This window comes from Zea mays, chromosome 1 (genome assembly GCF_902167145.1).
Source record: "Zea mays cultivar B73 chromosome 1, Zm-B73-REFERENCE-NAM-5.0, whole genome shotgun sequence".
Classification (NCBI taxonomy): Eukaryota; Viridiplantae; Streptophyta; class Magnoliopsida; order Poales; family Poaceae; genus Zea; species Zea mays.
Window position 1 is genome coordinate 172,381,133 of NC_050096.1, and position 17,937 is coordinate 172,399,069.

The window sequence follows — 17,937 nt, forward strand, 5'->3', positions numbered from 1 at the left end:
ATAGCTTATTTGCCGAATGTCCGATAAAAAGTATTCGACAAAAAAATTGTTATCGATGTGCAGTTCAACGAGTCTTTTTTGCTGAGCGTCACAATCGACAAAGCATTCACCAATTATTTTTTAGCCTTTACCGAGTGCTTCAGACACTCTCGACAAATAGCTGTGTCCGATAGTACACGCGTGCACTATATAAGTATATAACTATTGAGATATATATACACAGCAGGCATGAGCGGCAGAAGTGCATGTTCGATCATTTCGCGCTTGCTTAAACTTGCTAGGATCGTGTGTGTATTGATACCTAGAGAGAGAGAATTTGAGACGATGAACTACCCAGATGCTGCGGCGGATCCGTGGTGCTGCTACAGCAACAACGCCGGCGAGGCCGCCGCCGCCGCCGCCGTGCCCACCTCGGGCGAGGAGGCCAGCCGTTTCTTCGGCGACATGGTTGCCGCCGCGGACTACTCCACGTACGTGATCTATGATTATTACGCCGTATCTGATGTGCCACTGAGTGTGTCTAAAGCGATAGAGAAGCCTAGACAGGTACTCGTTATGCTGTGGCTGGCAGCAATTAGCATAATATTTGTTGGGAAGCGAGGGTGTTTGAATGTATTATAGCTAATAGGTAGTTAGCTGAAAATGCTAGTGAAATTATCTAGCTAATAAATAGCTAGCTAACTAGTAGCTAAATTTGCTAAAAATATCTAATAGCTGAATTATTAGTTAAGTTGTTTAAATGTTATTAGTTAATTTTAGCAGCTAACTATTAGTTCTAGTGCATTCAAACATCTCTATAATTACATTGTGAGTTACGGATGAGTAAGTATAGTTTATATGATTGAGAACATAACCTGCTAATGGGCTAACTTTTTTAGGAGTGTTGGCCTAGATCTAAAACCTATAGCTGATGTTGTGCATGTGTCGTGGGCTCACGGCATGTCTAAGTATGTGTGCGGGTGACCAGTGTGTCATATGTTGGCGATCCGGTTCTTCCAACAATATTAAAAAAAACATCATAGATTCCATTCCATGCATGATTTGATGCATGGAGCCACAAGGAAAAATCAAGAAAGTAATACCTTGGATGATGCTTGTCGTCTAAGCGGGATATATGTAGGAGTTATTAGTCTTACCTCTCCTAAAAGAATGGTATGAATTGAGCGCAGCTGGTATATATAGCTAGCTTCAGACCGAGATAATGCTTGCTGACTAGGTTAGTACCAGTTATTAAGGAACTAGCTGATCTTAGAGATCATATATACTGCTAAGTCTCATGTAGAGGAGTATATATATGTTTGGAAAACAAACTACTATAGTAGTTTATGATATTACTGTTATTATCTACTAAGTGTAACTCTCTACTGCTAAGTGATTTACTATGACATTACCATAAATGTTTCTGTGAATATTTATATGAGTTATTACAGTAACACATTTGTGGTAAATTAATAAATAGAGGCATCTATAGAATAATAACGACTATATGCATGTCAGTCTAATAGCCAATTAATTTAAAAACCTGCTCGATCGTACAGAGATGATCTGTTCGAGCTGGTGTTGGAGCAAGAAGGTGGTGCCCCAGGACCGGGTTCGATGCATCCGACGGTTTCCTGCGTCTGGTCGTCGAGGTTCAGCAAGCCACCGGATGTACGGTTCGACCCACCGTCGGAGGACGAGATGGCGGCGTGGCTCTGCACCATCGTCAATGGCGACGAACCTGCCTGCAATGATGACAACGGCGACGGTGACCGACTGGCGGCTGACGATGGTCAGGAGGATGGAGTGCCGGTGATGGGAACGTCGACCACGACGGCGGACAAGAAAGAAAAGGCTCCAACGACGACGACGGTGGAAGGGATGATGATTATGGGCAACAAGGTACGCACGTGACCGTGTATACTATATATCCATCTATATGCATAGCCTAGAAGCCAGCCGCTGCCGCCATTCTAAATGCTCAATATACTGTCGAAACAGTAGAAAATTAACAACACGGCAAGTAAGCCAGCCGATCGAACAGCGTCTCTATACGTACGTTGGGACTACTGTTCGTCTGGACACTGGAGCCACAGTAATTTAGCAAATACAGCCAACTCGTTGAAAATTGTGTATATATATATATATACGTGGGGCCCGCGTGGCCCATATCAAATAAGCTCGTCAACTAGCTCTAGCTAGCCACGTACGGCCGAGAGATTTCCTTCCTCTGCCGGCCGCCGCCGGATGTTCTCCTCCCCTAGTTACAAGTTGCAGGGGAAGCAGCTCCCCTGGCTTCCAGAACTTGCTTCTGTTCATTATTGCATTGTTTAAGGGGGTGTTTGGTTTATAGGGACTAAACTTTAGTCCCTCCACTTAATTCCATTTTAGTTCATAAATTGTTAAATAGGGAAACTAAAATAAAGTTTTAGTTTCTATATTTAGTAATTTAGGGACTAAAATGGAATTAAGTGGAGGGACTAAAAATTAGTCCCTAGAAACCAAACACCCCCTAATTCACTACTGCAAGAGCCTAGCTAGCAGATACCTAGGTTTAGAGTTCCGAGTGATGAGTGCATATTCGTCGTCAGGCCCACAGGCCACTTTGCGGTTGAAATATCTTGGACGTCACTAAAACGAGCTCAACGTACAAACAAAACACATCCCATGCCATTGATCTATGCTCAGCACTCAGCAGTGCGCGGATGCAACCTTAAAATGCTAAGGGCCCATTTGGTTGTACAGGAATAAACTAGAATTCGCTCCAGATCATCAAAATATATATAAATTAGAGAAATAATCCGGCTAGGAATTAATCCGGGCTCCAATCTCTAGAAACCGAAAAGGGCCTAAGGGTGTATCCATCAGTTTACTCGTACAATCACTTAAAATATACCGAAGGTTATACTATTTATAGAGTAAAATTTAAATATGAGTATAGAGATATATAAGCTGGCAGAGATAGTTTAAGGAGGGACTTGCTCCTGTTACTCTCTTTCTTCTCTTTTCTTGTTCCTTTTTCTTTCTACATTTTCTTCCATTTCCATATTTCTTTTATCTTCCATACAAATGAAGAAGAGGCTCAAAAGGGCTCAATTGTATGGGAGGGAGGCGATAGATAGCTCTCTCCGTTACATCGGCCCCTCTATAAAAAAAATTGCAAATAATCCATACCTTTCCCCCAAAAAAAGACTAGGTGCATATACGAAGAACAGTTTCCAGCTTTATCTGTAATAATTAACTGGCTACTTCATCAACAATGCATTGCAATTAGATGTAGATTACTTCTTGTTTTTTATAATAGGCTGATGTGGATTTAATCTGGTCGTTACTTGTTAAGTATATTTTTACTAACGGCCACCATGTGTAGTTTATATGCATAATTAGAAGTCCCAAAGGCATTGTCTAAGTCTAAACAGTAGGATTTTCTGAATTCATCTGAATTGTTCGATAGCATTTGCCCCAAATTTTTCTTGGATACACAACAAGTAAGCTGATTCAGAAGTTAATTTCCCGAGCCAAATTCAGTTCTTGTTTGACGTCGTCCTCGTCATGACTGAATAAAACTGCAATGCAACTTACTGCATCGTTGCCCTGTTCTTACCTTCTTCTTTTGCCGTACGTGGGGTCCGACAGGAGATGAGAAAGGCGCCGGCGGGAGGCGGATCTTCGAGGAGGTCTCACCATGGAGAAGCACACAACCTGACAGAAAAGGTAGATATTATTATGGTGTTTGAATATACTAAAGTTAATAGTTAGTTGCTATTTGTTAGCCAACTAATTTTAAAAATAATTTGTTTGATAACTAAATATTAGGTCTAGTGCATTCAAACATTGCCTATATCACAGTTATTACACATTAGGCACTGATCTGATGATCGGTTGCAGTACTATATTAATAATGTGCTGAATACGTACCTACGCTTGCAGAGACGGAGGCACAAGATAAACGAGCGGTTCAAGACCCTGCAGCAGATCGTGCCGGGATGCAGCAAGGTGAGTACGTACGTGCGACCGATACGGTCACCACGATTAGTGCGCCCAGTTTTATATGATGGCCGGACATAAATACGGATTTTTCAACTAAGATCTTATTCGGTTATTCTTATCCCATGTGGATTGGATAAAATTATAAAAAATTATAAATGATTTTGACTTATTCGGGACTGAAACACACGTAGTTCAATCCAATCCACATACATTGAGAGCAAAATAAATAAATATAGTGACCATCTAAAAAAGAACTTAATCGAACTGAAGTATATATATATATATATATATATATATATATATATATATATATATATATATATATATATATATATATATATATATATATATATATATATATATATATATATATATATATATATGGCAGCATTATACATGCAGCAAAAATCATTTCTCTCATCGGCCGGGTCTATTTAGACTTTTCAGCTCAGGGTTCCGAAACCGGCCGGATGCGCCGACATCCATACATGCCAGGCAGGGCAGATTCAGAGTTCACCTCTATCTTATCTGAAGGAAAGTCAGTTTCCCTGCCAAAAAGAAAAATAAAAAACTGCTGCATGTATCATGTATGCCTGCATCCACAGAATGAGGATTGACCACCATACTGATACTACATATGAATGAATGCGTCGATAGGTGCTTGCTGCTGTACGTACTTGTTCAGTTGTTTACTGCCCTGGTTCTAACATGACTGATGGATGACCAATTTTCAGTCCAACCAAGCCTCGACGCTGGACCAGACCATCCACTACATGAAGTCGCTGCAGCACCAGGTGCAGGCGATGTCGTCCGCCGGCCTGCTGGCACCGGCGGCGGCGGCATACCCCGCCGTCGTGCAGCCGCGGTGCGTGCCTCTGGGGACGACGCCGCCCGTGCCATTCCAAGCCGCAGCTCCGACGACGATGGTCCTCGGCGGCTACCACCCTCCGTCGTCGCCTGCCACCATGGTGCCCTTCGGAACGACGGCCGTGCTTCAGCTGCCGCATTACCCTGGCGACGCTGCAGCCGTGATGGTGCCTGTGGAGCCCCTGTACCCGGCGGCGGCGGCTCCTGCAGCAGCAGCAAAGGGAAGGGCAGTAGCAGCCTGTGTGTGCGAATGATATAATTAACCTGCCCGTTACCAGGTAGGTTAGTAGGTATCTTGATGTGGAAACACCAATAAGAGTATAGCCTATAGGCAGACAAATAGTGGGTGTATATATAGCATTGCCTGCAGCCGCTTGCTAGATAGATAGAAGCTACGTATAATATGTGTTGTCTGGGAGATTAATTAATATTCTTGTCGTCATCATGCTTCTCTTCCATAAAGCGCGCGCATGTAATATATATTCGAGTTTGTAAGCTAGATTTTAATATTTATTTTAAGAAAATGTCAATTAAAAAAAGTTCTGAAGACGTGAGTAGTATTTGGGTAGAATACACGGTTTTATTATAATCAACATACATAGTATAGTACGATATATAGCCATGCGCTTACTCAGTTTATAGCAACAATGGGCTGGGCAGGCATGCAAGGAATCACAGGATTGATATCCTAGGAAAGAGTTTCTATATCTATTGATAGCATGCTATGTATATCTTTCTAACACCCCTTGTAGTAGGAACATCGTACTGGACCGAAAATCAACAAAAACTGTAGTAAGAAGACCCTTGGTGAAAATATCTGCGAACCGTGCCAACGCTGACACGCTAATAGACGAAGTGAAGGTCGATCTCGATGTGTTTGGTGCGTTAATGGTGCACCAGGTTAGTCGAGAGGTAAACTGCACTCACATTGTCACAGTAGACAAGAGTGGCATGCTACAAAGGTTGTCCCAATTCCTGAAGGAGCTGTCGTAGCCAGGAAGCCTCTGCCACACCATTAGCAATGGCACGGTATTCAGCCTCAGCACTGGAGCGTGTCACAGTCTGTTGACGCTTGCTGGACCAAGAAACATGACCGGTACCAAGAAGAGCAGCAAAGCTAGAGGTGGAGCAACGAGTGTCAAGCCCAATCAGCATCAGTTTAGACGGTGAGGGTGGTTGGCGAGGAGGAGTGGTCAGAATAGCCCGAGATCAGAAGTCCCCTGAAGATAGCGAAGGATGCGCTTCACGGTAGTGAGATGCGGCTCCTAAGGATTGTGCAAGTGGAGGCAAACTTATTGAACAGCGTAGGTGATGTCAGGGCGAGTGAACGTCAAGTACTGAAGAGCACCAACCAGACTACATTAAAGAGTAGGATCGGCCAAATGCTCGCTAGACGAAGACAGCTTGGATTATGTATCCATGGCGGTGGTGCGGGTTTTGCAACCAGTCATGTTGGCGCGCTCCAATATCTCAAGCGTGTACTGACACCGAGGGAGGAACATGCCAGTGGCGGAACGAGTCACGCCAATCCCTAGGAAATGCTGAAGTGGACCAAGATCTTTCATCAGAAAAAAATTGTTGTAATGAAGTGATGGTCCGATGAAGCATTGCTGGCGTGGATGTAGTCAGAACAATGTCATCGACGTAGAGTAGTAGGTAGACTCTGTTGGGAATACAGGTGTAGATGCAATCATTAGTATACACATATGCATATGTAGATTCATATATATACAAATGGAAATGTATACAAGTGTCTATGAAGTTTTCTAACTTCTAACTAATATATCCACTTGTTTTTTGTTTTTGCAAATCAAATCCTTTTCAAAGTTTTGAAAACTTCTCCCACATTGGCATAAAAGAATTTTCTTTTAGTAAACTCCTTTTAAAATACATTTGTTTTGACCAAAATTTCATTTCATCCTTTTTGGCAAAGACTTCATAAGAGAGTCTTCTCTTAGATTTCAAGAGGGTTTTCATATACCAATTCATAAATTCACAAAACTCAAAATCTTTTGAAAAACATAAGTGGTGGGTCGGTCCATTTGCTTTGGTCTATAATTTGTCCCCTTTGGCATCAAAAGCCAAAAACATAAAAATTCAAATGGCCTTTACCATTACTTCTCAAAAGATATGAAAACAAAGGCATGAATAGGAGCAATGTAAAATCAAGAATTTGAAGCAAAGAGTCTTTTACCGACGAATATGCAATGAAATCGCTTTCCTTTGCCCAAACTCACCATTCCCCTTTCAATTTGAGACTACACACATACTAATCTTGAAAACATGGTTAGTATTAAAACTTCAGTCTATAGACCATCCTCTCCCTAAATATGTGCATACAAGTGATGCATAGTTGTTTAACCTATGCACTTGGACTTGTGAGGCCCATGGATGATTTTCTACAATTTGAACCTTGGTACACCAGAAATATGAACATGAAAATGTACCAATTGAAAGAGCATGATTAAAGGTATATAAAAAATAAGCAATGTGTGCAATAATTCAATCCATGTTGCGAGAATCGAGAATATTTAGCTCACTCCTAAGCTCACAGAATATTCTCTCTTCTAAGGGCTTGGTGAAGATATCAGCTAACTGTTTGTGGTTGCTCACGTGGTCTATAATGATATCTCCCCTTTGTGAGTGATCTATCAAAAAGTGATACTAGATGCCTATGTGCTTAGTGCGGTTGTGATCAACAATATTATCCATCATTCGGATTGCACTCTCATTATCACATAGGAGGGAGACTTTGCTCAGATTGTAGCCAAAGTACTTGATGGTTTGTCTCATCTAGAGTAACCGTGCACAACATTGTCAAGCATCAATGTACTCAACCTTGGCAGTGGATAGGGCAACAAAGTTTTGTTTCTTTGAAGTCCAAGACACCAGGAATCATCCTAGAAACTGGCAAGTCCCTAATGTGCTCTTCCTATCAACCTTACATCCCACATCAGCATCAAAATAACCAATGAGATCAAAGTTTGAACCCTTTGGATACCAAAGTCCAAAATTAGGAGTGTGAACTAAAACCTCAAGATTGTTTTAACGACCCTAAGGTGGCATTCCTTAGGATTGGCTTGGAATCTTGCACACATGCATAAAGAAAGCATAATATCCGGTCAAGATGCACTTAAATAAAGTAAAGAGCCAATAAAAAACCGCTATACCTTTTGATCAACTTATTTATCTCCTATGTTAAGGTCGAGATGTCCATTGGTTCGCATGGGCGTATTGATGTGTTTGACATCCTTCATCCAAACTTCTTCAAAATATCTTGAGTGTACTTCATTTGGGAGATGAAGGTCCCATCCTTTAGTTATTTGATATGAATCCTAGAAAGAACTTTAACTCTCCCATCATCGACATCTCAAACTTCTTGATCATAATCCTACTAAATTTCTCATAAGACGATTGGTTAGTAGAACCAAAGATGATGTCATCAACATAAATTTGATATATAAATAAGTCATTGTCAATTACCTTAGTAAACAAAGTAGGATCAGATTTACCAACCTTAAATGAATTTGCAATTAAGTCTCTAAGGCATTCATGCCATACTCTTGGTGCTTGCTTAAGCTTATAGAATGCCTTACTGAGCTTAAAGCCATGGTTAGGATACTTATCATCCTTGAAGCCGGGAGGTTTCTCAACATAGACCTCTTCCTTGATGGGTCCATTGAAAATATGCTTTTCACGTCCATTTGAAAGAGCTTGAAATCATGGTAAGTAGCGTAGGCCAATAGAATATGAATTGATTTAATCATAGCTATGGGTGCAAAGGTTTCAACAAAATCCAAACCTTCTACTTGTGAGTACCCTTTGGCCACACGTCGTGGTTTGTTCCTTATCACTACACCGTGTTCATCTGGCTTGTTGTGGAAGACCCACTTGGTTACTACAACATTTTGATTAAAATGTGGTATGAAATTTCATACATCATTCCTCTTGAAATTGTTGAGCTCTCCTTGCATGGACACCACCTAATCCATATCCTTTAAAGCATCTTCTACCCTAAAAGGCTCAAAAGTAGACATAAAAGAGTAATTCTCACAAAAAGAGCAATTCTAGAACGAGTTATTACTCTCCAATGTCATCAAGAATCATGTCCACCGGATGATCTCTTTGAATGGTTTGGTGGACTCTTGGTCCAATTCCATGCAATATAGATGAGTGATGTTCTGTATTGGAAGAGGGAGTTTTTAGTTATAGTCAAATTCCAGGGAATTAGGTCTCTGAATCCAAATCTCAATTTCATGTGCAACCAAACAATAGAATTATAGAAAGTTGATTTCAATTCATAATTCCATGCTCCAATATCTATATCCAAACATGGTATAAGTGAAAATATGTATATACCATTGAAGTTAGTATATATAGAAGTCTAGCTCAAATTAAATGTTGTCCAAAAGACCAAACATTGCCTGAGGGAGTATTTCTTGTTTTTTGAAAAGTAATATATAAAACCTCTGTCTACTTGAAAATTGAAATAACAGTACTCCACCCACCTATGCCTAGGTAGCTACAACCCAAAATGGTACACATCATCTTCGCGAAATGCGCATCATGTGGCCACGGGCGGGTAAATGCCACCAGAACGAGTCACCACCGTCTGTAACTCAGTTTTGATCTATCGACCACGCTTGACCAACACCGCCGGGCCAGCAGCCGCCAGCGCCGGATCGGAGCGGCCAGAAGCGCTCTTTAGGCCTCCTTTGGCAGCTGGGTAGAGGATCCCAGGGGAGTCAGCACCTACGGAGCATAATCCCTGCTACCCAGGATCCCTGGGTGAGCACCGTCCGATGGGGCTGCCCTCCCCTGTTGATATTTAGAAGCCAGTAGTCAAGGATACCCTCCCCTGCTACAAGAAGCTGATAGCTAAGGAGTAGCCAGCAGCCAGTATGATCATCTCTTGAATATTTACCTGTCATGCATCACTAGCAAATTGACCAGAAAATTTATTACAATTCTGCAAATTGGCATCAGCGTATTATAATTCTGAATATCTCAGCGAGATCAAACAGAGTTGAACGTTTCAGTGCATAGATTGCATAGCATAACAATAATACAAACATAGAGTCTCAGTGCATAGAAAATCAGATAGATGCGATTATTCAGTCTAGCATCATCTCTTGAATGCATAGCATAATACTACATGACTTCAGTTTAGCATCATATCTTCAATGGCAAGACCTAGAAGCAAACACCATCTTGATGTTTCAGTGCTTCTTTTGGTGACCACTTGTTGATGAAAAATCCTTATGTACGACCTGTTGATGAGAAAAAAACTCAGATAAATTTCCTATATATTAAATTCCTCATCTACTAAGAACTTAATGCTAAGAAACAAGAGCAACAAAACTGTTTCAGGACATGAAAGAATTCGATATGTAAATACTAAATAGTGACTAAAATACAGGAATTGGGCATATGAAAGAATAATAAATAATCCTATTTGAAGTTCTGAGCATGCTTGTATACTGAAAGCCTCTATACAACTAGAATAGAAAATGTCTCGTTACAACTAGAATAGAAAAATATCATTACCAGCTGTTTTACTAGAAGGTTGTTTCCACATCTAAACTACATGCACATCTAAGATAACTGTTTACTAGAAGGTTTTTCTGGTATCAATAGTTGTAATCAAACTTTACATGAAAAAAATCGCATTCTTTTTAATTTGGTCTCTGTAATAAGGTGTGGTGAGGTCTTTAGTTTGGTTAGGCTTCTTTGCTGTTTTATGTAGTCCTATGTCGACTAGGTGCACAAACCATATCAACATACTCTGAAAACTGAATTGGATCAGCACATCAGTTAAACTAAGGGGGCCTTTGAGAAGAGGTTTATTTGGACCATTTATGTTTTTGGAGTAAAAGATTTGAAGGATACTCCCTCCATCCTAGAATATAAAAAAGGGCATATCCAAAGTCTTGAGAACCAAAGGCTTCAGACCGATGAGATGTCGGGAAAGTAATATAAGTTGTCCTTCTGCAAAATTGTCATGCAAGTGGTTAGTACTAGTGGTTAAGTATAAGTTGAAATAATCACTTGTCATTCTGAACAAATTATGCATGACTTGGGATCCTATGGAAATTACGCATTTCAAAAAGACACAAGAAAGCTCAAACCTTTTCTTGGACTTTTCACTAGATAAAGCAAAAACCTAATGAACTAATGTTCCTCATAAATATTAAGATATGTTCATTTTCAGAACGTGTTGCCTTGCAAGCCGACAATATCATGTAATGGCAGATTAACAACTATGCTTCCAGTCATTGCAAACTGCAAGTATCTAACTGCCAGAAGCCTACATAGTATCAAACTACAAGTTGAATTCAGAAAAAAAAACATACAATCCTAACAAGGCAGGACATTAGGAATCAATGTTCCTCATAGTTGGGACTCCCAGATCTAGCTAGAACTATCAACTATCAACACCCACACCTTGACACAAGCAACTTCAGTTCATAGAACTATCAACTATTCAATTTAAAAATATTATGCTAACATATATGCAGTATTCATCTTCCTCCTCTCACCAATAGATCGGGTTGAGATAAAAAAATACATGCTTCTTCACAGAAATAAAAACTCCATGCGTTGTTGTTATTGACCGTGAGAAATTAAGCTGTGTGGATCCGATGACAAAGTAAGTGAACAAGAAATGGTACGGTCTGCTGCTTAATTTCAACCTAGTAGAAACCAAAGCAATTGTGCTAGTTAGGATGTGCGCAACGCAGCCCCCTCGGCATCCCCCTCCCCTTACATGGCGGCTGTAGGGGCACCCTACGGCCGCAGCGGTGCCCCCTACAGCGCCCCCTACGTATCGGTCCCCTTCTCTCTCCTCCCAGATCTAGCGTGTCACTGTTCATCACCCTAAACACACTGTGTTGTGGGTCCACGAGTAATTGTTAGTAGATAAAAAATTGATAGTTGATATAGAAAATGATATTTTATAGTTGTAGTGGGGTATAGAGGAGTATTTAGGGGGAACCGCTGCGGGAGATGAAAAAATAGGGGGAAAATAGGGGGAAAAAGTGATATAGGGGAAAAAATTTAGAGGTAACGGTTGCGGATAGCCTTATTTGGTCGAGCCAAGAAGAAAATAAAACATATGCTTAAACTGAAGGAGAGAGACAAGAGAATAGGTTACATACGCAAATCGAAGGACAGCCAGTCCCAAGTCTCTCTCCCGCCAGCTGCCGCCGCTGCAAGGGCCATGCGAGAGTGAAGAGGAGGTGGCTGAGGAGGTGATCTGAGGCCGTGCGCGATCTGACCCGCCACCACCTCTTTATCTCCCTGACGACGACCAGGCCCGTCTCCAGAAAAAATGAGGCCCCAGAACGAGACTAAAATAGATGCTCTAAAATTACAAAAATAACATGTACTTAATAATGTATACTTCTGAACTATAGTGCTTACCTCATGTTCTACTAAAAAGCAACATCCGCCTTGGGTTTCTTGAAATAAAATCTTCAATTACGCCTTCATAATCAGTATCCTCGAAGACTTCACTTTCAATTGATATCATTGCCAATCCATTGAGTCTTTCTTGTGTCATAGTAGAACACATGTAAGACTTCTTTTACCTTTGCAATTGATATCATTGCCAATCCATAACTGAGAAGTACTTTGCTTCTTTTACCTTTGCAATGATTGTAGACTTGATCACAGAAGCTAACAGATTAATTAACTCATTCTGGATAGAAGGACCAAGATAATGATCACAGATTTTATCATTGGTGATGCGGTCAACATGCTCTTTGATAACCGGGTCAAATTTAGCCAACATTTCAATCAGTCCTAAGAAATTATAGTTGTTGCCTTGATACAACCTGCTATTACTACCACGAAATGCTATATTGTGTTCTGCAAGAAATCTTACAATCAAAATAATCCTAAGCAATACTTTTCTCCAATGCTCCCTTTCTTTTTCAAGCTCTCGTTGAGCAACTCTACCAATAGTTTGATTCTGTTGAAATCTGAGACGCAAATCATACCATGCAGCCATATTTGTGACATGTTCTCTACTAACTTCATGCTCTTTTAGTCTAATGCCAATATGACCCCAATCACTGAAACCATCATTTGCTAACTGACCTCTCACGTGTCCCATTTTTAGTAACTTGCAGCAAAAACAAAAAACTTTATCAAGCTCTTTGCTATATACAAGCCATTCTCTGTCACATTTTTCTCCGTTTGGGAGAACTCTATTGTAAAATATTGTCGAAAACCTTCTAGATAATTTGTCTCTAGGACCATGCTCAACAGACAAGTCCCTTTTAGGACCCTTCTTGAGCAAAGTATCAACCATTTTAGGATTAAGTGAATCCCATATTCTTGGATCAAATATATCAGACTGAAAAGAAGTATTAATATCATCGACAATATTAGCATCTGGAGTTTCATCCAGGTCTGTTGCAGGAGCCTCGACACCTTCATCTATTTCTGCAGCATTACCTTCATTACTCTCTCTCACAACATATCTACCAGACTGAAAAGACTATTAGACTAAAAAGAAGTATTACCTTCATCTACTGCATTAGGAGCATCCACAACCTGTATTGGGTCAGGGTCATCACCATGATCGTCGTCGATATTAACACCATTAGTTTCTCTCACAACAAATCTATCAAGAGCTCCCTTTTGAGATTGAGCTGCTGCTTCTAATCTCTGTTTCTTTTTACGTTTTTCAGCACCAGAATCATACTTCCTATTTCCTGAATACATGATCCTAATCCCTATGGTACAAACCAAAAAAAAATTAGTTGGATACATAATCCTAATCCCTATGGCACAAACCAAAAAATAATTAGTTGGATACATAATCCTAATCCCTATGGTACGAAGTAGATTGTTCAATACTCAATAGAGACGAACCTGTTCGCTTGTATTTTGTTCAGGTCTTCAAAACTCAGGAGGTCCTCGCGACGTTCCTGAATCCTGATCCTGTCGTCAATGGCGGCGCTCTAGCCTCTGGTGTTCGGCTGTTCGCGCGGTGCCCTCTGGTGTTGGCAATTGGCATACGATGCATCTGGATTCTAGCCTATGGGCATCTGGCGGACTGGCCGAGCGGCACTTGCAGGCTGCAGCTGCCAACTGGTTGGGCCTTCTCGTGTAAGGCTGTAAGCAAAGTAGCAGAATTAGCTAATGGCCATGGGCTTTAAGTATTTGGATTTTGGAGGCCCTGTTAACTTTGGGGGCCCTGTGCCATTGCCCAGATGGCACTTGGCCATCGACGGGCCTAACGACGACGATCTATAAGGGGCGTGCGCGAGGGGAGAAGACAGCAGGCAGCGGCGGATGCGCGAGTGCGAAGGAGAGGAGGCGGCGGGCGCCGGCGGGTTAGCCAATGCGACGAGGCGATGCGTTCGTGATCGAGCCGGAAAAAACCTACCCAACATCGTGAGGCCATGGCCGAAAACCCGCTAGTCCCCCGTGGATCGGGCCGGAGAAAACGGATGCCAAATGCACCCTTTTTTCCTTTGGGAAATTTGGCCCGTGAATTTTAAGGCCAGAGAATGGGCCAGGATCCTACCAAGATATCGGGTTATCAAAGGAACTCTTAGAGCTTATTTGGTAGCAATGAGAATGGAGAGAATTGAAGGGGCTAAAATCCACTTAATATCTAATTTTAAATAACAAGAGTATTTTAGTCCCTCTCATTCTCTTCATTTGCTTTGCTCCCAAACATGTCCTTACTGCAGGGAATTTCCCCGCCGGCGGCCGGCGCCAGTGTCTCCACCGCGGGGAGCAGGGCAGGGGACTCTCCCGATTAATCCCGGCGACTCGATCCCCCGCGTTGGGATGATATCGCCCTGTCTCCGCTGCCTCGGTGGCTGCACCGTGTCCTTAGACTTGTCAACCACTACGGTACAGTACAGTCCAGATCGATCCGCGTGCTTTCCTTCACTCCCGAGTCCCAACGACAGGACCTCCCTCCCTCTCCCCTCCCTAATCCCTACACTATATAAGTAGATCTTTCTCTCTCCCACGAGGAGCTCCACGTCCATCAACAAGCAGCTAGAATGGCGGCTCATGCCACGCATATATCTCCTCCTCCACTAGCTGCTTTCTCACGTACGCGTACGTGCCACGCGTGCACACTATATAAGTATACACACACAGAGGCTACTGAGACATATATACACAGCAGCAGTAGCAGCAGCAGCAAGTGCATGCTCGAGAGAGTTTGAGACGATGAACTACCCAGCAGATGCTGCGGCGGATCCGTGGTGCTGCTACAGCAACAACGCCGGCGAGGCTGCCGCCGCCGCCGCCGTGCCCACTTCGGGCGAGACCAGCAGCTTCTTCGCCGACATGGTTGCCGCGGACTACTCCACGTACGTGATCTATGATTATATATATTACACGTTTTTTATGTGCAGTGAGTGTGTCTAAAGCTAGATAGACAGGAGCCTAGCCACAAGCAACTCGCCGTGAACGGTGGTGCCTGGCAATTAGCATAATGTTAAAAAGAAAACATCATAGATTTGTCAGTTATTCCATGCATGATTTAATTTGATGGAGCTACAAGGGAATTAAGCAAGTAATATCCTCGATGATCAGATATATGTAGGAGTTACTCTTGCCTTTCCCAAAAGATCAATGGTATGAAAATGAAACTGAGCGCATGCAGCGTGTAGCTACTAGCTCCAACCCAGGATAATGCATTCTCACTGAGTATATATATGGTTAGAAAACTAACTGCTATTTAAATTTATAGTATTACTATATAACTCTCTGCTAAGTGATTTACTGTAATATATAGGCATAAATGTTTTCATAAGTCATATTAACACATTTATCATAAATATAATAGAGGCGATTATAGGTCAGTCTATATCTATATATAAAGTCAATTAATTAATTAAAAAACCATGAGCATGCATGCATATAGAGAGCGAGGAGACTGGAGATTTATATATGTTTCCTCTGCACGTACAGAGACGATCTCTTTGAGCTGGTGTTGAAACAAGAAGGGCATGAAGGCGGCGCATCAGGTCCGACGCAGCCGGCAGTTTCTTGCGTCTGGTCATCGTCGTCGAGGTTTAGCAAGCCACCCGATGTACAGTTCGACCCACCGTCGGAGGACGAGATGGCAGGGTGGCTCTACACCATCGTCAAAGGCGACCAACGTGTCTGTAATGATGATGATGATGGTCGCCGACCGGTGGCTAACGATGATGGTGCCGAGGATGCAGTACCGGTGATAGGGACGTCCACGGTGACGACGGATAAGAAAGAAAAGGTTCCATCGATGACGATGACGACGACAACAGATAAGGTACATACATGTATCCATCTTTATGCATGCATGATAATGATAGTACTGTGCTACCAACTACTACCAACTAGTATATATACTTTCATATGGTCATGTTATGCATTATTAAGACACATAAAAGATCTGAGAAGCTATACCGTATGATTGGATGCCTGCACCTGCTCATCTGGCCTCCCTGTATGCATTATGCATTGACCATGCAACGGCTCTCGATTGGGCTCTCGTTTGGTTGCCTGCTTACACAATGCCAAGGCTACATCCACGGCTGCAGCTCAAGTCAAAAACATTTGTTTTGGTTGCATGCACAGATACACAAAGAGCGTCCCGTTTCTAGCGGATTAGGCTTGCATAAGCTAGACCACACTTACACATCGAACCGATCAAACGGATAGTAAATTTAGCATTGCTTCGCAGCGCTACCATACAGGCGCCGACCGTCATTGGATTTTCTTGAAAATTATACACACGTACGTGGGCCCCACGTGGCCTATTTAAAGCTCGGTAGGCTGTTCTGGCTAGACAGTGTAAAATAGGAGACGTAGAACAATAAAAATATAAAATAATACTGTTTAAAATTGTTTGTGGAGTAAAATTTAAAACAATAGATAGATAATAGAATACAGGACGGCCGAGAGATTTCCTTCGTCCTTCGTCTGCTGGCCGCCGCCGCCCGATGTTCTCCTCCCCTGGTTAGTTGCAGCGGCAGCAGCTCCGCCGGCTTCTAGAACTGGCTTCTGTGTTCATTATTGCATTGTTTATTCACTACTGCAGAAGCCTAGCTAGCAGATACCTAGATTTTTAGAGTTCCGAGTGACGAGGGCATTCGTCGTCAGGCACTCTGTGCGGTTCAAATATCTTCCACGTCACTGAAAGGAGCTCCACGTACGTCGCGAGAATAAGGACAAACAAACACATCCCATGCATGCGATTTATCTATGCGAAGATCGATTTCTAGCTTTACCTATAACAACTAGCTAGCTACTTCATCAACAATGCATTGCATTTAGATGTAGATTATTTGTTTTTCATAATAGGCTGATGTGGATTTATTGGTTGTTACTTGTTAAGTATATTTTTAGCGACAGCCACCATGGGTTTAATATATATGCTCTTACACCACATATAGGTCATGGTAAATTAAACCGCCCAAAACCCAACACAATAAAAAGCCACATGCAACGTAACGTTCCTCCATATCATCTCTTCGCTAGTTGAAGGATGACGAACGACCGACATTATAATATTGCTTGCTATAAAATAAAGGGTTAGGCTGCTTTTGAGTTCATACCTTTCTCAGCTTTTTGGATAAGATAAAGTGTAATATTTTTTTCTTATTAATTTAATATTTGATACGTGGATCACATATTTACTTTGATATTGAATTTATTTTTTATGTGTATCAAGTATGATTGTGTGCCGTCGCAACGTACATACATTATACCAGTGTATGCATAATTAGAAAGTTATTTGACACTATTCTTCAAAATGGCATGTGTTTGAATTAGATCCATATTTACTGGTTGTTTTGGTTACTTTTTCATAATGAGCCAGAGATAGGTAGGAAGGACGGCAAAGGTGGGGTAGTTTAATTGGAAGTGAATTAGATCTGATGAAATTACCAACAACTTATAAACTCGATCGTGAGGATGAACATAGATGCCCCAAAAGCAGTGTATATAAGTCTAAAAAGTAAGATTTTTTTCTGAATTCGTCTGAATTGTTTGATTACAGTCTCAGAAATAAATCGGGTATACAACAATTAATTAAGCTGATTCAGAAGTTAATTTGCTGAGCCAAATTCAGTTCTTGTTTTA

The 17,937-nt window shown here is 41.6% G+C and overlaps 1 protein-coding gene and 1 pseudogene across 1 annotated transcript; both read left to right on the plus strand.

Moving 5' to 3' along the window:
- The first annotated feature begins 324 nt into the window (after window positions 1-324).
- LOC118473091 (uncharacterized) lies at window positions 325-5,090 on the plus strand. The gene is made up of 6 exons (XM_035961655.1): window positions 325-602; window positions 879-947; window positions 1,539-1,881; window positions 3,616-3,693; window positions 3,910-3,975; window positions 4,704-5,090. The coding sequence occupies exons 1-6, from the start codon at window positions 325-327 to the stop codon at window positions 5,088-5,090; spliced, it is 1,221 nt and encodes a 406-aa protein (XP_035817548.1).
- A 12,317-nt stretch (window positions 5,091-17,407) lies between these two features.
- LOC111590655 (uncharacterized) lies at window positions 17,408-17,571 on the plus strand (annotated as a pseudogene).
- Window positions 17,572-17,937: the final 366 nt, after the last annotated feature.

Excerpts from the sequence above, each read along its gene's own strand:
- LOC118473091 (XM_035961655.1), top strand. The coding sequence starts at position 325 with ATGAACTACCCAGATGCTGCGGCGGATCCGTGGTGCTGCTACAGCAAC. Across the intron at positions 1,882-3,615 it reads TGATGATTATGGGCAACAAG|GAGATGAGAAAGGCGCCGGC; the intron begins GTACGCACGTGA and ends GGGGTCCGACAG. Across the intron at positions 3,694-3,909 it reads CACACAACCTGACAGAAAAG|AGACGGAGGCACAAGATAAA; the intron begins GTAGATATTATT and ends CTACGCTTGCAG.